The following is a 22,356-nucleotide window of genomic DNA, read 5'->3' as shown; positions in this document are numbered from 1 at the left end:
CCAGTTCTTTCTGAAGATAATATTGTTTAAACATCTTTGGGGTTTGATTTAACCTGGTTTTTGCATCTTGTAATCATTATTGTTTCTCAATGTTTTTGAGGAGCGTTCATTGGCTAATTGTCAGTTTAAGTAACAAACTTCTTCTCATGGCACAATTCCAAGGAAAAAATATTGTACTTTTATTATTTCGCTCACAACATATGACAATATACGAGAGGCTGCAACAACTGCCTGATGAATTGAAAATTGAAAATATTTTAACAAAAGCAAAGCCAATTTTCATGGTTAAAGCATCTCAATGAGGATTTAATGCTTCTTTTTTTCATTTCAATAACTTTTAATCATTTTGTACTACTCATTGGACATAACAGGCATGGTGAAGGTGTCCTTCCTGTGGGTTGTGAAAGCATTTTAGCACACATTTGCCATTGAGTAAATTTCCATTTTTAGTCACCAAAGCCAGCGATGATCTGGTCTCCAACAATGACGCGCTCATCAGTCCTTTTGATCATCTGTAGTTGTGTGTGGTAGTGAAGGCTCAATGACTACTAGCCGGCGTGAACATAACTGAACAGCAGGTGGAGGAAAAGGACCGTCGTAACCAACTAGTTTCTTTGCTGTGACTCAAATTCATTTGGAGATACTGAAAGTGATAAAGCAAGACTGATAAGTTATGGGATTCTAATCACAGGGGAAATATTCAGTGATAAAAAATGTTATAAACTGTCATTGATCTGACTTGTCACCCATATATAACAAATCGAGTATTAGGATAGGTTAAGAACATCTGAACCTATTGATGGGAAACAGGGCAGCAACCACAAGAAATGACAAATGTGGCAAGTGAATTGAGAAAAGAGTTATTTCTGTTTCACAACACTCAAATTGTATTTTTCTCCAAAAAAAAACAATATATAAAGCTGGAATAAAACATAACAGCCCTCTCTAAAAGCAAAAAGACAACTAAACTCAAAATGCTGAAAACACTATGGCCTAAGCTGGTAAAGCACTATACACTGGCATCAAAGGCAAGGAGCCAACAGATTGACAAAGAAGTTGCCAAAGAATACAAAAACATCATTTTTTCAACAAAAAAAAAATATTTACATTTTTAAGGAACTACTCCAATAAAGTACAATATAAACATTTTAATTAAAAAAATGCTATTTTGACAATTGTCACAATATATTTTACCTTTGTTTAGTTTTCTGGAGTTAAGTCCACTTATTAATGGTCTATGTTGTGCGAATGCATCACTAATCTCCGACCCCCCCCGCCCCCCCCCCCTTCTCATAAACCTCCCAGCTCCAAACAGTAACCAATTTATCAGAAGATAAAAAATAGTCTTCTAATTGAAACACTGTAGGAAAAGTACAAACACAAGTTAATACAAAACTATACACAAACCAGTTAAACAAATCCTATAAAACTACATGCATGTTGGGTGAGTGCAAATGATATGCTATAGAATTTTCCTTGATATTTCTTTTTGTTTTAGAAGTCTCCCTTTATGGCAAAAACTAAAGTTTTCCAAGACGTTCCAAGCAAGTTTCTGGGTAAAATACGTTTACACTTCGAGTAAAACTCCTGCGTGCAGAGACGTTTGATCCTTTTTGAGAGAGGAAATCATGATTTAACAACTGAAATGTTGCACCATGATTGTCACAAAACAAAAAGGTCACCATATGAAGCTCCTGTTGGTGGTAAAACATTTAAACCAATTATTTAACAAGGAAACCAACAAAGACTCCTTTAACACCCACAAATGAATATCACTCTTAAAAGCAGACCTACTAAATCTTAAATGACATCAACCATTATTCAATTAAAACACAGTTCAAGCATCAACAAAAAGAGAGGAGAAAGCCCTCTGGATTCACATATTACTCCTCAAATTTAAATACAAACTAAAATCCAATACTAAATGAGACTCATATTTTTTTGTGTGTGTGCACAAAAGCGTTGTGTTCACGTTGTGATGAACAGTGCAGGTCACTTCAGTAGCTTTTTGAGTTACTCCTTCTTCGATTCTGCGTCCTCCTTCATCTTCTGCTCCTGCATGCGATTCCGAGTGGAGCCTTTATGAAACAAATCCCCAATGTGTTATCACACAGAAGAACAAAAGGGGAAAACAAAACATAAAACTGGAACTTGGTACATTGAGCATATTTCACTTACTCATCTCTGCAAGCTTCAGTATCAGCGTAGAATCTCGGCCAGACTTGCTGTTAATTAAAAAATATATACAAATTGAGCCTTATTGAAATATAGCAGTGCAAATACATAACAATTTAAAGGTTTCAATATGCTACGGCAAATAAACACCGTAATTATAACCGACCTGCTATCTGCTTCATCTTGCCCGTCCACGTCGAACCGCAACCTCTTCAGAGGCTTGGGAGCCGAGCTCGGGTCCAGGGACCTCTTGAAGGAGCGATCGCCGCTGTTGACCATCTGGTTGATCTTCTGGAACCGATTGGGCAGCTGTAGACAAACACAGAACAGAACAGAGTGATTGAGGGAAAACAGTCAATGTGATTGTTGAGTATCCTTCAATATGCAACGAAGCAAACAAGAGAGGCTCGTACCCCGAAGGACTCCCCGATTGATACCAGCATTCTGTGAGGACAAAGAACACCGATGAAAAAAAATGCGCAAAAAGGCAATTTTTTTCACCTCAAAAACTATGTACAGGATTATGCTACTGAACAGGTGAAGCAGAATTTCCTCATTCCTTTGCAGAACTCACTTGGAGCGAGGAGTCATGATACCCGGGGACATGCGCGAGCTTTTCAGAGGGGAGATGTACACGTTGTTGCTGCCGGGCACTCGGAGAGGTGAATTGGGAAACTTGTAAGGGCTCCGAGGTATTTGTGGGATCGGAGAGAGGGTGGGTGGCTACAAAAACAAGAAAGGGTTACGTCACATGCTCACATGTACCTGCGTGTGTGTGAACAGTCAAACTGTATCTCACCCTGGTAGACGCATACTGCAGGATGTTGGTTTTCAGCTTCTGCATGAACACTAGGTTGTAGAAGACAATGATGGAGTCGTAGTGGCCCTCAGTGATCAACACGTGCTTAAAGGTCTGAAACGCAGAGTGTGATGCAAAGACGCGTTAAACATAAGTCAGCTTGCAGTGCGAAGACAGCTGCATTAATTGAGGGTGACAAGAGTCGTTTGTCTTAAAAGGCATCACCTCCTGGCTGGCGTTGGCCATGTTCTTGTAAGCTGTGACAATGGTCTTGAAGCGCAGATCAACACTCTTCACTTTACAGATGGCATACATGGCCGACATCATCAACTGCGAGAACCAATGAGAAGCAGTTTGAGACGACAACAAATAAATAAAAACACTAGGAAAGAGACGCAGAGAGAAGAAGGGGGGCGAGGGAATAAAGAGCGTGTCGTCGGGTCACCTGGTCGAGGTGACGGTCTCTCATCAGCTCGTGCTCGTGCTGCAGCGTGTGCTGGAACAGCGTCCATATGATGGGCTCCAGTTCGGGGTGGGAGGAGAGCAGGTAGGAGCAGAGTAACTGCAGCCTGGTGTACGCCAGGCGGTACACTACAAAGACAAAGGAAAACAAGAAATAAACTGTGGACCTGTGATCTGAATAGGGAACAAACTACTTGTTCTCTTTTTTAATTCTTCCACTGCAGCTGTAGTTTTGATATAATAGCGCGGACAGTGTTTATCCAGTGAGTTTGTATACGGTTGTAATGCACTTATTGTAAGTCGCTTTGGATAAAAGCATCAGCCAAATGACATACATACGCATACATTACCCAAAGTTACCCAGATAAGACTACGGTTTAGTATGTCTTGAGCAGAACTTAGAGAACACACAATGAACAATGGGGCTGCCGTCTTACATTTTTTATAGAAGAGGCTGAGCGAGTTGGACTTTGGGAGTCGTGGAGTGTGGCCGGCCGGCTGGTTTAAAGGTTGAGAGGAAGTTTGAGAAGTGGGCGTGGCCGGGGTCTCGGGAGGCAAGTCACGGCCTGGACGCACGGGAGACAGGTATCTGTGAGGACATGGGAGAAATAAAATTTTGGCCCCATCAGTTACACAATCGACAGGAAACTGAACAGGCACAAATCCACTAAATCTACACCAGCATTCATTTAGGAAAAGGTGGAAGAACAAGTTCAAAAGGGACCGAAATCATGGAAATGAACAGATGTCTTTTTACTTGGATTCCATGACGCTGAGCCATGACTTCGTCAGACCAACGAGCTCTTTAGTTATGACTCACTCTGGTTTCACCACAGCTAAACAGGTAACAGTACGGGCTCTGCACAGGAAGACAGACACCAGATTGTGGGATTTCCTACTCACAGGTCAGCCGCAGTGTGGTTGTGCTGCAGCGGTTGGCTGATACTGGCTGTGGTCTCCACCTGATCTGCTGCTCCGCCTCCGTGCTCCTGCCTCAGCAGCTCAAACAGCGGCGAGCCCTGCAGACACCAGGCGCATGAAAAGCATGTTGAGAATTGTACCGTTTACTGGAATTCAATATGTGAAACAGAAACCTAGTCAACATCTTAAAAAAGAAAAACTAAGATTGTATTCCGTCGAAAACTCAAGACACACCTTTTTAGACTCTACCTTGACTAAAACACCAGCAAACCGTAGCACTAACAAATGGTAGCACTTACATTGTACTTATAATGGCACTTTTCTATAACATGTTTTGAAACTGCTTATTTGATGCTTATTTGTACTTTGTTTCTTGTTCTTCTGAGTTTGTATCTCTATGTTGAGATGCACTTATTGTAAGTCGCTTTGGATAAAAGCGTCAGCTAAATGACATGTAATGTCATGTATTTAACTTAAGAACCTACGAGAGGAACAAGAATCAGGGACGTTTTGAAGCGTTGCGTGTGTTGCACTGCAGTCAGCAGACACAATGCACATATAATTAGATGTGTGATAAGAGTATACTACCAGAGGTTAAGTCATTGCAATACGTGTATCATATACATCACATGGCCCGGCGCCGGAGTGTGGAGAATTACAGAAAGGTTCCCGCGCATGAGCGGCGGCGTCGGACAGACGAGAGGCTGGTCGTGTCTTTTTATCACCATAAAATATTAAACACATGAGACAAACAGAAATCCCCAGCTACACACATTATTATCAAGACTTCAAGTCATGCAGACCAGTGGTTTACGAGAATACAACACACAGGAAAGTCTGTGATGACATCATGCAGGGGACTGGGTGTGATTTACTACTCAGCACTCTTCACCTTTACTGCAGGTACTGACTCGTTATTAGAAAATATAAAACTGTGACACATGCCGCGCCTGTCTGACGCCACCCACGTTTGAAAAGTACACCTGATAGTTGATCGCACCAACAGCATTCAGTGACAGTGTAATGTCCACGGTTTATGCATTTCTATTGATGATAATAAATAACACTGATTTTTGTTATCATTTGTTTTACATCATGCGAGCAATAAGAGCACTTTGGCCCTGGTGGCGGCTCCGCCCCGCTGTGCCTCAACGGTCTGGTGAGGTTTGCCTTTGGCTTGGAGCAGAGTACACCCTCCGGAGCATAGATTACAATCACCAAGCCATGGCCCCGCCCCGGGCGGGTGCAGGAACAGACAGGAAACCAAAGGGAAGAACCACTTTGCTGCTCGGTGCGTTGAAGAGAGGCACATTACTGATTTCTCACAGGGGATCAACATTTCAACGGCAAAAGACTGAAAACGTGACTGACATGAGGATTATTGGATGTTCAGGACAGCTTTGGATACCAATACAGTCACTTTGAGGAGTTGCCGTATACTTTCCAGTATTTCAACCACAGTCTTCAACACCCTCGCTAAATGAAATGCTCACTTTACCTTTCATTGGTTGGATTAACAAGCTGCACCTGGATTTTTTTATGACTGGACACAGGTAAACGGGGGAGGGGAACCTATTTACTCAGCACACCTTGCAGACTTAGCAACCCGATTTAAAAATGTCCAGCATGACCCAGTTCAACTTCACTCCGAATTCTTGCAACAAGAGTGATGACTTCAAGTACGACCTGTACAGCTCGGTATTCAGCCTGGTGTTTATAATTGGACTCTTCTTCAACATGGTGGCCGTGTACATATTCGGCTGCACACTGAAGCTGCGGAACGAGACCACAACCTACATGATCAACCTCGTAGTTTCAGACTGCCTCTTTGTCCTGAGCCTGCCTTTTCGCATTGCTTACTTCATTAAGCGGGACTGGGTGTTTGGAAGCGTGCTCTGCAAGGTCTCCGTGGCCCTGTTCTACACCAACATGTACGGCAGCATCCTCTTTCTCACGTGCATCAGTGTGGACCGGTTCCTGGCCATCGTGCACCCGTTCCGGTCCCAAGCAATACGTACCAAGAGGAATGCCAAGCTGGCCTGCTGTACAGTTTGGGTGATGGTTCTCTCCGGAAGTATACCCACCGGGTACCTTTTGGAAACCACTTCGCCAAAAAACGCCAACTCCTCTTCAAACTTCTGCTTTGAAAACTACTCCAAAAAGCAGTGGAGGGCTGAGCTGTCCAAAGTGGTGATTTTTATCGAGACCGTGGGCTTCATCATCCCGCTGTTGGTCAACGTGTACTGCTCGATCATGGTGCTGTGGACGCTGAGTAAACCCCACGCCATCAGTCGTGGGGGGCACCTCAACAAGAGAAAGATCTTGAGGATGATCATCGTGCATCTGCTCATCTTCTGCTTCTGTTTCATTCCCTACAACCTTAATCTCATCTTCTACGCCTTGGTGCGAACCAAGGTGCTTAAGGGGTGCGCCGCGGAAAACGTGGTCCGGACCATCTACCCCATTGCGCTGTGCCTGGCGGTGACCAACTGCTGTTTCGATCCGGTCATTTACTATTTCACTTCAGAGACCATTCAGAGCTCCATCAAACGCAAGTCCACTGCGTGGCACAACGGTGCCAGGCTATTTGACCGGCTGACTATGGACAGCACACCAAACAGTCCAAGTACAACACATAAACAACTGACAATTATGAGAACGAAAGTCTTTGACCACGAGTCTGCGATCTAAGCCGCAGCTGTGGTTATGGGACATGATTAATGATGGCATCATTGTGGGTGAAATCGGAGCACGTAGGTGGAGGCAGAAAGGCTCGAAGATCATAACACACCAACACCATGGTTACTAATGAGTCACTCTCACTAACAAAGGCTTCAGAGCTAAGACTTTCATCTCTCCTCAGTCCACAGAAGAGTGGAAAACTGCAAAGAGGAAATACGAAATTGTGTTGCCAGCTAAAGACTCTTTATCACGGTGCCAAACCAACAGTTCCTGTTGTGTATTGTTGCCGATGTTTGATGGCGAAGCCATGGTCGTGTGAATGCTGCTGCAAGTAATCATCAGCCTCTGTAAGACATACAGAATGTAATTTTCGTCTTAAGTATTATAAAATTGTTATTTGTACTGTACTGTGCTAGTGGCCTAAATACGGCCCTTCATAGACCAGGATGCTCCATCACAGCTTTACTTTTATACAGCAAATAAAAGTTGTTAACGTAAAAAGGTTTTTTGAGTTTGACATTCCCTACTGAAATATTTGACATTAGCAGGTTGACTGTTCATTTGCATTTACCACGACATTAGTGATCTCGACTGCTACGGGTACTGGGGTTGCTCGGTGTCATTAATGCACAATAAGTCAACGCAGATTACAGTGGTGGTGAGCATACAGTGCAGCAACACTGCTAATGAAGGACCTTATCTAAGTAAGTGGTCGTTTCTGTGAAAAATAGTGGGATGTTAAAGAAAGAAAAGTTGTATTTTGTTTGTTCTTGCAAAAGCTGCTTGATGCAAGACCGAGCATCACTGCATTCCTGCCGAGAGGCTCAGCCTGAGGGTCGGCCCCCAAAGACTCGTCGCTGCTCTGGATTGTGAAACATTAGCAGGCGAGCGACAACATGCCTCACGAGAGAGGAGCTAGTTTATTAGATGGAGCACATGGGGTTGCAGCAGTCTGCAGACAGATTGAACACAATGCAAAACCTAAAACTCCATGTTAAAGCAATCCATGTGAAAATTGAGTCTAACTCTGCAAACACAGGAAATGTCATTGTACTCTAATCAAGATTCAGCTGGACCTTCTGTGCCAAGCAAAAAATATTAGTGCAGGTTTAACAGTTCTTGTATAATTTAGTACATCTGATGACTATAACAGAGCAAGAGGATAAATAAGTTCGCTGAAGACAGATCAAATTCCAAGATGTCTCACAAGGTTTAAATAGTTTGTCGGGGTAAGCATAATAAATATTCAAACAAAGAATCAAGCCAGCTAGAGTTACATCGCAATTGGTGAAAAGGAATTACTCCTTATCTCAGACTAACATTTTGCAGCTATGTATATTTCCATTCTTTTTTTTCATTCCCCCATGTGCTCTATTTAGTAAACTAGCTTCTCTCTCCTGAGGCACGTTGTCTCTCGCCTGCCTACTTCTCTTCCACGGAAAAGACTCTCCCACCCAGGACCTGACTGTTATCTTTGGCAACTCTGTTAACGCTGACTGTGACTGCCAGGAACCTCGGCGTGACACTTGACTCCCGACTCTCCCTGACTGCCAACATCACACCGACAACACGATCCTGTAGATACACGCTCTACAACATCAGGGGAACACGACCCCTTCTCACTCAGAAGGCGGCACAGGTACTGATTCAGGCCCGTTGTCATCTCCCGCCTTTATTATTGTAACTCTCTCCTGGCAGGTCTCCCTGCTGCCGCCATTCGACCTCTGCAGCTCATCCAGAATGCAGAAGCTCGACTGGTCTTCAACCTTTCTAAATTCTCCCACACTACTTCACTCCTTCGCTCCTTCACCCACTTCACTGGTTACCACTGGCTGCCTGCATCCAGTTCAAAACATAGGTTCTCACGTACCATGCTGTGAATGGATCGGGTCCAGTCTACATCCAGGACACGGTCAAACCCTACATCCCAACGAACGAGCTCTCTGACGACATCAGGACCACAGAGAGCCTTCACATCTTCTGCTGAAAACTCAAGACACACCTCTTTAGATCATACCTTGACTAAAACACTAACAAACTGTAGCACTAACAAACCTTAGCACTTAAATTGCACTTATCTATAACCTGTTTTGAAACTGCTTATTGGACTTTCTTGTTACTTGTTCTTCTGAGTTTGTATCTCTATGTGGAAATGCACTTATTGTAAGTCACTTTGGATAAAAGAGTCAGCTAATTGACATGTAATGTATGTTACTTCAGCAGAGAGAGACCGACTCAAACGCTGACACGCGAGACACAAGATGAGAGCTCCTTCTTTCAGTGGATTATTGCTATTCCTCCATCTGTATAGTTAATGATCAACTCCAACTCTTAGGTTTTTAACAAGCAGCCATAAACATGACGCTAACGAAACAATCTGGGCTCAATTTGAAGTTAAAACTAGTTTGGTTCAGACCAGATGGCGGGCTGTCCTCAAGCCGACCTAGGCCCCCGCATTCATTACATTAACACAGCAATAAGCTGATGTTTATGTTTTGACTAAATGAGTTAGTGGTAAAAACAATGCATAAGAGGTGTGCGTAGGAGTGGAGCCGGGGATGGAGGGGAGGGGACCCTCATCTGTGTAGGAGTGTAGGAGGGGACGGTTTCCCTCAGTAGCATGCGCATCATCACAGCTTTCTAACAAGCAGTCCTGCAGATCAACACCAGCTTTGTCCCGCTGTCCTTGGATCTATGAGGACGCTGATGCAGGTGAGGGAGGATGCTTTCTCTTTCTGTGGTCTTTTCAGTTTTATCGATTGCACCTTGAGTTTTAAAGGCCCACTGAAGAAGCAGAGGGAGCCAGCAATAACTATCATTTTTAAAGTCTGAAACATCTTTTTTGTCTAATAATTGAGATTTGTCTTGCAAAATAAATATTGCTGAGAATTGGTTTTAAAAAGTATTGCAAAATACTCAACGGATCAACGTGTTTGTATTAAAAATGGTATTTTTGGAATTAATGTAATGGCAGAGGATCTTATTAGCAGTAAAATTAGGATATTACTGGTTCTCTTGTAATTCATCACCAAGTCAACTCCAGGTAATTTTGTGTCTTGCATGTGAATAGGCTTAATGTGCCTAAATTCCTGGTGAACTAGAGATTACAAAGGATAATGGGGTAAAATGGAGGAAAAAGGTCCAACAAATGCTGATGACATACACCAATCGCTGCAAAAACTGGAAGGAATGCTTACATTTAGACCCTCTCGGATAAATAGTTATTGAATCAAATAAAAAACAATAATCATGTTAAATCAACATCCCCGACCTGCTCAACGAATGATTTACTTTCAGGGGTAACAGTTTAACAGGGTGAGGCGGTTATTTCTTCTTTCCTCATTCTGCGTGTAATGAAAATAAAATGTTTGCTTGTTTTACGAGAGCAGGAAGTGGCAGTTAAAACTTTATTGACGGATCGACAATGTCAGCTGAAGCCGTGTATTCGTGTGACTCGGCAAACCCGTCCCATAAAACAGCAGGCATTTAAAGTTCATTAGGTTTTTACTTAGCAACTGAACTTGTTCCTTCCTCCCGCCTTAGACGCCCTTCCACCAGACCCATTTCCTGCAGACACAAGCAGATTATCTCGGGACATGGAGTCGTGGAACATGACTGATGTGCCAGCAAGGACATTCTCTCCTCTGTCCAACTGCACTGTGGACACCAGCTACCGCTTCACCTTCTATCAAGCGTCCTACGGGGTCATCTTCGTGCTGGGGCTGGCCACCAACAGCCTGGCCCTGCGCAGACTGTGCGCATCTCCCCGCACCATGAACAGCACGGCCATCTACATGCTCAGCCTGTCGGCCGCCGACTTGCTTTTTATAGTCTCTCTGCCCCTGAGAATCTACTACTACCACCACCAAAAGGCCAGAGCCTTGTCGTCCGAGGCGGCTGACCCGCCCACTTGGACGCAGGGAGCGGCATACTGCCACCTCACTTTCTTCCTCAAATACATCAGCTTGTACGGGGGCATCTTCTTCCTGGTGTGCATCGCGGTGGACCGTTACTTTGCGGTGGTGCACCCGCTGGCCTCAACCCTCCGCAGGCTGCGCGTTGCCCGGCTGGTTAGCGGGGGGAGCTGGTGCCTGGTGCTGGGGCTCAGCGTGAGTCTGCCTCTGCTGCACTCGGCGGCCAGACGCCCACACCAGCCCTGCCTGCTGGACCCGTCCTCGCAGCGCCAACGCGCCATCATCCTGGCGGCCCTGGCCTTAGTCCAGGGGTCATTTCTGCTGCCGACTGCGCTGCTTCTCTGCAGCTACGGCAGAGTGCTGGGAGTGCTGCGCAAGCAGGGGCAGCGCTCCCGCGGCCAGCGCCGCAGCCGGCGCCACGCTCTCACCATCATCTACTGGGTGCTGGGCATCTTCGTGCTGTGCTTCGTGCCCTATCACGTCAACCTGCTGGGATACACCCTCACGCACGTGGGGCTTCTGCAGCACTGTGGCCTGGCCAAGGTGACCAAGGCTGTGCACCCCGTGATGTTATCACTAGCAAGCTGCAACTGCTGCCTCAACCCTCTCGTCTACTATTTCTCAAGCAGCCGCATGCACAGGGAGGCGCACGGCGGTGGGGGCAGCGGCAGCCAGTGACAGATTTCGTTATCATTATCTCAAGGGCTCTACACGCCTTTGTCCAACAAATTCCATACAATTGACCAGGACTTTGTATATTTATATACAGTATCCCATAACCCATACTGTGTGCACTTCTTATGAAGGTAAACTGAGGGGAACTGTGTAAATAGAGTATCGGTATTTTTGGCAGGAGTTTGTTGGTTGGTTGAGCCTCGGGTTCAGTACCACAAGAAGCACATTGTCACTTACTCACTTGTTCAGCATAATATGTCAGCATGTGTTTGTGAAATATTTAATATATTTAATTATTTATTTTTTAATATAGTGAATGTTGCATTTGGGTGGAACCTATTGCCTTGAGGTTTTATGCCTCTGCTAGTCAATCAAGTTGTCATTTATATCCATGTCAGTCAAATTTTTTTAAGAATTGGCATGTGGATTCCTGGGTAATGGTCAAAAACATGTTTTGTAATGCTAAATATACCTGTGACTTACAAAGCTGATTTTAAGTGAACATTTGTGGCAGATTTGAAGAAATGTTGCTCCAGGCATTACTGAGACAACAGGAACAGGACAGACAAACCCAACGGCAGCAGGCGACAGATAACGATCAGATAACAATGCTGATGAAACCTGATTGAGTTCTTATGTTGGCATCACATGTAAAGTATTTAAATGAGGTAATAATACATGCTGATCTTTCTTTCTTCTCAACAGACAATAAATGCACGTCTCTTTGCAGAGTCTTGATGCTCTGTATACATGAACCTCTTTGACATGCTGTGACACTACTACTACTACTGTTGTGGTTGTTGTTGTTGTTGTTATTATGTTGTTGTAGTGATGTGAGAAAACAAACTTACCGCCCTCCACGCAATTCTCTCCATGATGAGGTTCTCGCAGGTCTCCAGGTGTTTGACGATATCTTTGCTCAGAGTGGGCTCAGCCTTGATGAAACTCTCAATGACTTTGTAGAAGTCGAAGGCGGGGAGATGGACCACATCCAGTATCCAGGGGAAGCACAAGTGGGTTTCAACTGGGTCACCAGCACCAACATGGTTGTATCCTCCAGTCCTCCAGCTGCTCTCTAATCATCAAGCACAAACCAAATGATAACAACGGATTGCACATCTGGTGTTTACCTGTATTGCTGACAATTGTGAATACAACGCAGTTCTTTCAGAGCTAGCCTGTGACGGCATGTGTTAACATTTAGTAAGAAAATCACAAGACAAACCTCTATACGTTGCCATCACCACCTCCAAAGCGCAGGCCAACAGTGATTTGTGAAATGTGGCGTCATTAAGGAGTTTGCTGGAACAGAATAGATATCATTTAGCTGAAGGAAAATAATGTGTCCAATTAAAACAAACAAAAAATCCTTTGACTAACTTCTTAAATGTGATAAAAAACAAGAAACATACCTGAAATTTTGCACAGACAGTCGCTTTTCTTCCTGCAAATTGGAAAGAAAATCAACATGACGGAGTTATTTAAGTCCATGCGAGTTGCTTCCTATACACAGATAGATTTCTTGCCGTCCACACTGGGTAAACCTGGGTACTTTATTCTATATAGTTTTGAATAAATAAGTACCGATTTCAGCATCGCCTCCATGATTTTGTAATACAGTCTCGTGCCAAGTTTGAATCTCTGAAAGACAAAAGAAATCCCACACTCAAGCATTTGAGGATGGTGAGCATCGCCATTGCTGGATTGTCTTCTTCAGAGGAAGTTCTCACCTGCCAACCAAGCCCTACACAGTGCGGGCCGACTGCCTCTCCAAACTTTCGGCTAAATTCCTGCCCGATGGTCTCCAAGCGCTTCAGCACATCCTGCGTCGGGTCCACGGTGCAATTCTGATTACAAGAAAGACAAGAAGAAAAATCGGGAAAATACATGAGAAAAAGTTTAATGGGACATTTCAATCAGCGTTTATTACTTGTAGAGACTTACTTTGAAATATTGTAACAGGTTATTAGATGGCTGATCGCCGTTGGAGGTGAGATCCCCCCTCAACTGAAGAATGGAAGTCATGGCAGTTCTGATGAGACATAAATAAAATCAGAAAGGGTTGAAGGGAAGACACAAACCTAGAAAATACCACACAACCAACAAAGCCTAATGAAACACACACAGTGTAAGTGACGCAAATTACAAAAGTTCTTTTTAATAATTTGTATCCGTATAGAAGCTATGGTAAAATTTGAGATCTTAAAAACAGTCCGTGGAACTGTGAGTTTATCTTTTCACACCTACTGTGACAATTTGTGTAGACAGAAAAAGATCTTAAACATGTAGTACACCTAGTAGTTTTTATTTCAATCATTGCATACTTAACATATCAAAGAACCATTAACAGCATTAACATTTTTCCGTGCTTAACTGTGCTCATTCACTGAGCTGACAATTCATTCAGAGTCTCAAGTGAGAAGGTTTGAAACTACAAATGTTAAAAAAGGGTGCTACTGAAAGTAAAAATTAGGCTTCAGTCCTTCTCCCGTTAGGATTTCATCAGGTGAGTAACTGCTCACCTGATTGGGGTCTGTGGAGGAACGAGTACTTCTTCATCTGGCAGGTTCTTCTTTGGGGTTTTCTCCTCCTGTAATCTAGAAACAGCAGCCGGTTATTATGCGTCCATATGACTCCAACCAACATCAAAACGCTGAATTGTGAAGGAAAAAAGGAAATTACATCTCCACTTTAGAAGGAAGAACCGTCTCATCTCCGTCAAAAAACAGCCGCCCATCAATGTCTCTACTCTTGAGGTAGTGGTCTTCATATTGTTGGTTGAGGTCTTTAGCCTGGGGTGTAAATGAAAGGTTACCCATCGTGCCCTCCTTATACAACTGTGGCCAATAAGTTCTCCTTTTTGACATTAATCCAAAAATGCTACATTACACTTTAACAAAAGCAGAGCAGGGTGCCCTTCAATGCGTTCAATAATTGCTGCAGTGTAGATGAGCGGTTTACTTTACCAGCACTATATACGAGGTACAGAAAATCATCAGGCATCAACGAATGTGAAGGACAATTTTACTGCTACTGCTTGGACTGCGAGCAATCTTGAGGGCTGACAAATCGCTAAATTTAAGTTTTTGAGGTAAAAACTAGATCTGCAATCAGACAATGACTCCAGATCAGACAATGGTCTTCACAGGTGAGATCAAGACCTCAGCAGAAGGTTTACACGAGACACGCAGGTATATAAATCACACCACCTGTCCTATAAATCGGACAATGTTACAGTAAAAATGTCTAATATTCTTCCTTGATGAGCGTGCCAGTGTCCGCAAACAGTAGTATCTTGTGTCCTTTGATTTCATACCTGCCTCCGCAATATACTACCCTGAGACACCACAGTGGATCCCCTGCTTGAGTACACATTTTCCTGACACCATTAATGTGAAACCAAACATGCAAAAGCAGTAAAGGGAACAACCAACAGCTGTCAGACACATAAAAACGTTAAAAAATGGGAGCAAGCAGGAGGAGATAACTAATGGAAACCAAACAGTAGAGCAGGTGTCCACACCTACCTGAGGAAAGTCTGGAGACCTCGAAAGGTCCAGGGACTCCAGGAAAGCCAAAAAACTGGTCTGGTATACATTCTTCACCTGCAAATATGATTTGCATAGATGAGAACAAATATACAACAGAACCACGGACAAAGGAATGGGTTTGTATGATAACTTTAAGTAGTATAAGGGGGGGGCTCAGACCTCTTCTCCATTGCAATCATTCTCATTGCTCAAGGTCTTAAGAAGCTGCAAATCCACCTCTGGCTCCAGAGGTCGGGACTTGGCCTTGCTCTGGCTGCGCCGAGATGTTCGTGTCGGAGGGCTCTGAAATTTGCTGATGGCTGATTCTAAGAGGGACACATTCAAAGGATTAGAACATTTCATTTATGACGCTGCATTCAAGCAAGTACACAGATAACATAACTATAATAACACTATACGAACCCTTTTAGGCAAAGAACAACTTGAAATCCTATTAGGTCTACGGCAACTAATAGAAAGCATTCATGTTTAAATAAAAGAAAGTCGTTTTTTTAATCTTTAACTAAATAAACTTTCCGGACATGAAACCCTTGTTGCATGATGAGAATTCAGAAAGGTGTATAAAACAGGGCAGGTTGAAGTAAATGACGCTGAAGCTCACTGTAAAGAGGTTGCAGAAGGTCTGGAGGGCAACGCTTGATGAATAACTCCAGCGTACAAAGCAGCAACTGGAACGGTATGACCAGGTCATCCTCCTTCTGCAAAGCCCTTCCTGCAAGGAGCGGAGATGCAGCGCATGAGAAGCAGCATCACAATAGTCCCGCTGGAGACTAGAAACAACACAACATTCCTCCATTTCTTTTGAGCTCTCCGGCTAGGCACGACTGAGGAAGTAGAAGCTGGAGCAAGATGAAATCTGCTACATCATGTGTGTTAACAGCTGTTTTTGCTTTTTCCATTTTTCCAACCTGCTTGCTGTTTCTCAGGGTGAGTGACTGGTGGGTATAACCATTTTTTTTTGATCCAGTCATGAGGGATAACACTGTAACCAACCACCAAAGACGAGACAAAGAGCAAGTCAGCAGCATAAATGTAATTTTCTGATTTACTCGGACAGGCTTTGATTGTGATTTTAAGTTTCTGATAACTTGATGCAATGAACCCTAGAGAGAAAAAAAATGGCTAAATCTTATCGCAGTGGGGTCGCAAAATTATGGGATATTTAAAGTTGGAAACTTTCCGTAGGAATTGATGGGAACGTGAATAAACTCAAAATGTTAGGGTAATTCAACTGTATTTACCATGTCGTATATTGTTGTCATAAGCAGACATACATGCAAGCATTTCTAATAAAAATTAGAAGCAACACTTCTGCGCCTCGTCTGTTTGTGCCCATCGGGACGGAAATGCCCCGTGCACAGATCAGTGGATCATCATTTTTTTAATTTTTTTTTTTAAACAGACCATCTTGAGGGGGCGCGGCGTCTCCTCTAATGAATGGAAACACTGGAGGTGATGGTGTTTTGTGTGGACATATATACATCCCACTCTCACAGCTGTAAACCGTATACAAATAAACTATTATTAAAATGGCTTCAGGTTACCAAGTAATCAATATGCTAGCTAATGACAAAGACGTTCAAAAACAACAAAACGTTTTAGGTTTCTATTCTGACAGACAACGTTCCCAACTAGCTGTATTCAGGAAGCCTGCATGCTTGCAGTCTTGTTTTCAATTACATTTAAATTTTGCAAGTTAATAAAAAATCTAGCAAAAACTTGAATTGACCCTTTAACTTACCTTTCGCTAAAAGAAACATTGTCCAACAGCTCCGCAGGGTCTCCCATTCCCTTGGAAAAGAGACACTGAAAAATTAATCCTGAAGCTGCATCATATCTTTTATATCAAGCTCAATTATCCAACACAAGAACATAAAGAAAAAGGTTTCCAACTTACGGATTATCAGGAGCCATGGCAAAGATTTTCCTGCATGTTCTAAAACAAAATAAAAAGGTTGTTATCAGATATGGTTTTATTATTCTATAACTGTCAAAGGGAAAACCTGTGCTGCATTGACGTGTTCACTCACTTCTCAAACCGCTGGTAGAGAGCCAGTAACGCGTCGTACTTGTTCTCCAGTCGGGTCAGTGCTGAATGCACCTTGGTGCTGATGGTGTTCATGTTCACATCCAACTTCTTCACCAGAGCTACAAACTGCTTTACACTTTTAAAAAAGTACATTTGTTTGAGATATAGAACATCTTATTGCATGGAACAATATATATTTTAACATAAGATAAAATGTCTATTCAAAGGACTCATTTGACAGGCATTGATGTGTATAAGTATTTGGAAAAAAATGCATCATCCACCAATACTACTCACTTCAGATTTACTGCTTTCAGAACTTGAGTTACGGTGAAACTGGCAACATCCAAATCTATCCCCGACACAAACAGACAAGCCCCCCAGACCCTCCTTTGACTGTCCTGAAATGAAATGGAGAAAGAAACGTTAACAAAGCAATATAATTTGACTGTTTTCCTGGTCGTGAAGGTAAATATTAAAAGGACCCACGGTATGCCCATTTCACCACAAGTTGCTAAGGTTCCTTGGGGTCTTAATGAAATGTCTAACATTCTATGGTCAAAATACCACAAGGATCATTCAAAACATTACCCTTTTTACCCTGTCTAAAACAGCCCTCCACAGAGTGACCTGTTCCTTTAAATGAGCCATCTCTCCCCTCTGAGCGGATCGTGCATCTTGAGGGCTTCATTTGCTTCATGCTGCTAGCTAGCTGTTCCAAGTGTATCCGACGTTTGCAAAAAGGAAGTTAAGTGCTTTGGCAAATATTGTATTGTAGCAACCTTGATCAGGAGTGTGTGTGTGTGTGTGTGTGTTAGTTCTGTGTGTCACGTCACCCCCCTCACTGCGGCCAATCATGGGGAGTCACTGTACGTGCTAGGCAGGGGGCGGCCAGTGATCAGGGGAGGCTAGTCAAGTTAGGCAGAAGAGTTCCAGTTTATAGCACAGTAAGTAACGTTACAGCGTGTAGAGATAGCATGGTCTTCTTGAACAAGACTAAAGGATTCCTGCCCGTACGTCCTTTCGCCTCCGTGTTGTGAGTGAGCCACGACACCCAAGACGCTGCAGTATATATATGACAGATCCCCAAATTAACGTGTAGTAGCACAAAAAAAAGGGGAATTTTCATAAAATATCTGCTTTAAAGCTAAAACCAATAGATATGTTATAACAAGGCAATACCACCTTGTATATTTTAATTCTATTTAATTTACCCACTCATTCCATAGACTACTTAAAAGAGAAGGTAAGAAAAAAAAAACTCCAATAGCTGTTGGAACGTCTGCGATGAGGCTCGCTTGACTTTTCATTTACAACGTCTGCTGATTATGTGACATATTTGTTTGCTATCCTATCACTAGCTGTGAAATACCTGATTAACGCAGACAATGAGCCGACGTCTTATGCAAAAACCATACAATGGAAGTTATTAGTAAAATTTGTGTGTATAATGCATTTCTTTATTCTTGAACAAAGCTTTCTTTTGTAAGGCAAATTTGAGAAAACAAGCATCATACATACACTCACCGGCCACTTTATTAGGTACACCTGTCCAACTGCTCTTTAACACTTAATTTCTAAGCAGCCAATCACATGGCGGCAACTCAGTGCATTTAGGCATGTAGACATTGTCAAGACAATCTCCTGCAGTTCAAACCGAGCATCAGTATGGGGAAGAAAGGTGATTTGAGTGACTTTGAACGTGGCATGATTGTTGGTGCCAGAAGGGCTGGTCTGAGTATTTCAGAAACTGCTAATCTACTGGGATTTTTACGCACAACCATCTCTAGGGTTTACAGAGAATGGTCCGAAAAAGAAAAAACATCCAGTGAGCGGCAGTTCTGTGGGCGGAAATGCCTTGTTGATGCCAGAGGTCAGAGGAGAATGGCCAGACTGGTTCGAGCTGATAGAAGGGCAACAGTGACTCAAATAACCACCCGTTACAACCAAGGTGGGCATAAGAGCATCTCTGAACGCACAGTACGTCAAACTTTGAGGCAGATGGGCTACAGCAGCAGAAGACCACACCGGGTGCCACTCCTTTCAGCTAAGAACAGGAAACTGAGGCTACAATTTGCACAAGCTCATCGAAATTGGACAATAGAAGATTGGAAAAACGTTGCCTGGTCTGATGAGTCTCGATTTCTGCTGCGACATTCGGATGGTAGGGTCAGAATTTGGCGTCTACAACATGAAAGCATGGATCCATCCTGCCTTGTATCAACGGTTCAGGCTGGTGGTGGTGGTGTCATGGTGTGGGGAATATTTTCTTGGCACTCTTTGGGCCCCTTGGTACCAATTGAGCATCGTTGCAACGCCACAGCCTACCTGAGTATTGTTGCTGACCATGTCCATCCCTTTATGACCACAATGTACCCAACTTCTGATGGCTACTTTCAGCAGGATAAAGCGCCATGTCATAAAGCTGGAATCATCTCAGACTGGTTTCTTGAACATGACAATGAGTTCGCTGTACTCAAATGGCCTCCACAATCACCAGATCTCAATCCAATACAGCATCTTTGGGATGTGGTGGAACGGGAGATTCGCATCATGGATGTGCAGCCGACAAATCTGCGGCAACTGTGTGATGCCATCATGTCAATATGGACCAAACTCCCTGAGGAATGCTTCCAGCACCTTGTTGAATCTATGCCACGAAGAATTGAGGCAGTTCTGAAGGCAAAAGGGGGTCCAACCCGTTACTAGCATGGGGTACCTAATAAAGTGGCCGGTGAGTGTACATGGTTGTGAGGGCATGTTCGTTTTAATGATTCTGGCCACGATGCCAAAGTGGGCATTTTATTCTGATCAAGCTGTATAAACGGTGTGAAGTAATGGAAATTAGCTGGCTTGGTCGTTTTCAACCTCAGCACTCAAATCCAAATGGAGCCATTGTCTTTGTTTCAACAGGACATTCGACAGGACCACAAGTCTATTGACACACAACTTTTAGATACGTACGGCGATTTCATCCATGAACTCCTGAAGAGATTTCCCAAGCGACCAGGTATGGTCACACACCACGTCCGTCACGTGAAGGCTCTTACACAGGGTCACGAACTCAGCATCCTTGTCTCTGTGCCTGGAGGACGGAGACCACAAATCAGCATCAACGTGAAAAACACAGCCCGTTTCAGGCCAACACCCCCATGAAAATGACCTCACAGTTTGCAGGACTTCCCTGACCGTTAGCCAAGTGACTGACTACGATGTTGTTTGACGTTATTTGACTCCCCTATAAAAGGGACTGAGGGATGGTAGTTACGTTATGGTACTACTCACTGGTATTAGCTCGAAATAGGGTTACAGGGCTGTAGAGTTCCAACAAGCTAGCTTAGCTAGTCAGTCTGACGGTTTACGCTAACGAAGCTAACGTTAATAGCTCCCACTAGCTAAACACTGAGGTACAGCGTAAACATCACGTACACGGTGAACAACACAGGTTATTTAGTTCACTGCCGAGACCGTGTTGCGGCAAAAATTACGTCTTACTTTTTAAAAGACAACTCTGGACACTCCTTCTTGTTTGGAGAGACGCTCTCAGCACTTTTCACCTCCTTGATCTGTGTCGTCCCAGAATTGCGCTTTTTGGGTGGCATCTTGGTGTACGGTTGCCTTAACACTAATATTTTAGTTAAATAGATAACTTTGTTTTGACGGCACTAAATTTGATTGCCCGAGTTTAAAATCCACTGCACGAGTTCCGTGGCAACAATACAACAAAACTTAGCGTTACAGGACTTCCTGGAACCGGTTGTGGACGCTAGTTTTGCATCACAGCTGCGCGCCGCGGAATGTCCTTGCTGCCCGTAAGTCAAGCTTTAGACGCTGAAAACCCACCCAATGATTAACAACTCCGTGTACACTAAACACCCCACTCAGTTTAGATGATATTTTGTCTCGGATAAACGTTGTATCCTCATCAGTGTCATTAGATAACCAGGTTACAGGGCTATATTTTGCTAAACTCCCCACTGGAGTCATTTTATAGGGATCACGTGACACCCTGCAAACGAACGAACCCAAGCTGACTAAACGAAAACGCGGGAAAATATGTACGCAACATCCGGTCATTAGCATTTATCCCGCCATAACCACTACTAAAATGTAAATCGAAAAGTTTGAAGTAATTTCAGCAAATCAAATTGAGGCATAGTTATTATTTGATGTCAAACGTACGTATGTCCTCCTTAATTGCGTTTACATTGTGTACATTCGTTTTCACTTACTTTTAAATTTTATTACGCACTGAGGTTTTAACTTTCTTCACCTATCAATGGGACATTGATATCAGCATTGTCACGCAGGGAATAATCAGGGTTAGACTTTGGTCTATGTAAAATCACATTAGTTTGAATGTGCCAACCATGGTGCCTACGGTGCACAATCTTTGTGCAACTATTGCCCTCTTGTGGCAATAGTTGACATACTAATTACGTTACTATTGTTATTTCAAATCATTGTAGTTTTTTTGTCATGGACCTATAGAAACCATGCTTCTTGCTGCCTTAGTTGAATTCCATTTAAAATATCCAATTTTCCCTCAGTGTATTTGTCATCCTTCACCAGCAGGCCACCATGTGATCGCCATTACTTTGTGTCAAAAGTTATAATTGGGAACTCGCTAAACTCAATGTAAAAATAAATAAAACGTATGTTGACTTTGTACGATCGTCCCACAAGTAGTTTTCAATTGGGAAAAAAATAATAAAAAATCACACAAAACGAGAATGTAAATATTTCATCATACACATCAATATGCAAGATAATGGCAACAAGGTGTATATGAAGGAAGAACTATTCCCAGAAATTAGAGGAGTTTCATGGTGTGACCATGCAAGCCAAAGACATGCTCTGGGAGAGAAAATTATGCTTAATATCATTACACACAAACCAAAAGCCTAATCTGACTGTAAGGGTTTTAAAAATGCAGATACGAGAGGTTGCTTTTAGTTACAAGTAACTTTCAGAAAGCTATGAGCAAGATTGATACATTGACAATAATCATGTCTTTGAAGGAGGAAATATATTTAACCCAAGAGTGTCGCTCCAAACACTACATGTAACCAATGCCAAACAATGATTAAATTAGGGCTTTTTGCTCACAGCAGAGTTTACTTACAATTGACAATGAAGAACATCAAA

The 22,356-nt window shown here is 43.1% G+C and overlaps 3 protein-coding genes across 3 annotated transcripts; 2 read left to right on the top strand and 1 right to left on the bottom strand.

Annotated features, from left to right (window-relative positions):
- Positions 1–1,276: 1,276 nt before the first annotated feature.
- On the bottom strand, positions 1,277–21,184 carry rb1 (retinoblastoma 1). The gene is made up of 27 exons (XM_037467301.2): positions 20,704–21,184; positions 20,173–20,293; positions 17,506–17,609; positions 17,210–17,344; positions 17,077–17,115; positions 16,921–16,970; positions 15,781–15,891; positions 15,339–15,484; positions 15,156–15,233; positions 14,311–14,420; positions 14,151–14,225; positions 13,573–13,660; positions 13,359–13,475; positions 13,213–13,269; positions 13,041–13,072; positions 12,854–12,930; positions 12,480–12,703; positions 4,340–4,455; positions 3,874–4,025; positions 3,420–3,565; positions 3,200–3,304; positions 2,975–3,088; positions 2,750–2,898; positions 2,589–2,619; positions 2,342–2,484; positions 2,179–2,225; positions 1,277–2,078 (listed from the first exon to the last, which is right to left on the bottom strand). Exons 1-27 carry the CDS (start codon positions 20,808–20,810, stop codon positions 2,014–2,016), a joined length of 2,739 nt encoding a protein of 912 aa, XP_037323198.1. The 5' UTR covers positions 20,811–21,184; the 3' UTR covers positions 1,277–2,013.
- On the top strand, positions 5,543–7,846 carry LOC119215277 (lysophosphatidic acid receptor 6-like). Its single transcript, XM_037467303.2, has one exon. It carries the CDS (start codon positions 5,975–5,977, stop codon positions 7,046–7,048), a length of 1,074 nt encoding a protein of 357 aa, XP_037323200.1. The 5' UTR covers positions 5,543–5,974; the 3' UTR covers positions 7,049–7,846.
- On the top strand, positions 10,616–12,428 carry LOC119215278 (lysophosphatidic acid receptor 6-like). Its single transcript, XM_037467304.2, has one exon. The coding sequence runs from the start codon at positions 10,636–10,638 to the stop codon at positions 11,629–11,631; it is 996 nt and encodes a 331-aa protein (XP_037323201.1). The 5' UTR covers positions 10,616–10,635; the 3' UTR covers positions 11,632–12,428.
- Positions 21,185–22,356: the final 1,172 nt, after the last annotated feature.

This window comes from Pungitius pungitius, chromosome 16 (genome assembly GCF_949316345.1).
Source record: "Pungitius pungitius chromosome 16, fPunPun2.1, whole genome shotgun sequence".
In the NCBI taxonomy this organism is placed as follows: domain Eukaryota; kingdom Metazoa; phylum Chordata; class Actinopteri; order Perciformes; family Gasterosteidae; genus Pungitius; species Pungitius pungitius.
Note: the sequence above shows the minus strand (reverse complement) of the source record. Positions and strands in the feature narration are given on the sequence as shown.

Bases quoted from the DNA above. Each gene is read 5' to 3' on its own strand.
- rb1 (XM_037467301.2), bottom strand. From the start codon at position 20,810: ATGCCACCCAAAAAGCGCAATTCTGGGACGACACAGATCAAGGAGGTG. The intron at 4,026-4,339 runs GTGAGTAGGAAA...ATGTCCTCACAG, and splicing joins AACCACACTGCGGCTGACCT to ATACCTGTCTCCCGTGCGTC. The intron at 3,089-3,199 runs GTGATGCCTTTT...TCTGCGTTTCAG, and splicing joins TGGCCAACGCCAGCCAGGAG to ACCTTTAAGCACGTGTTGAT.
- LOC119215277 (XM_037467303.2), top strand. From the start codon at position 5,975: ATGTCCAGCATGACCCAGTTCAACTTCACTCCGAATTCTTGCAACAAG.
- LOC119215278 (XM_037467304.2), top strand. From the start codon at position 10,636: ATGGAGTCGTGGAACATGACTGATGTGCCAGCAAGGACATTCTCTCCT.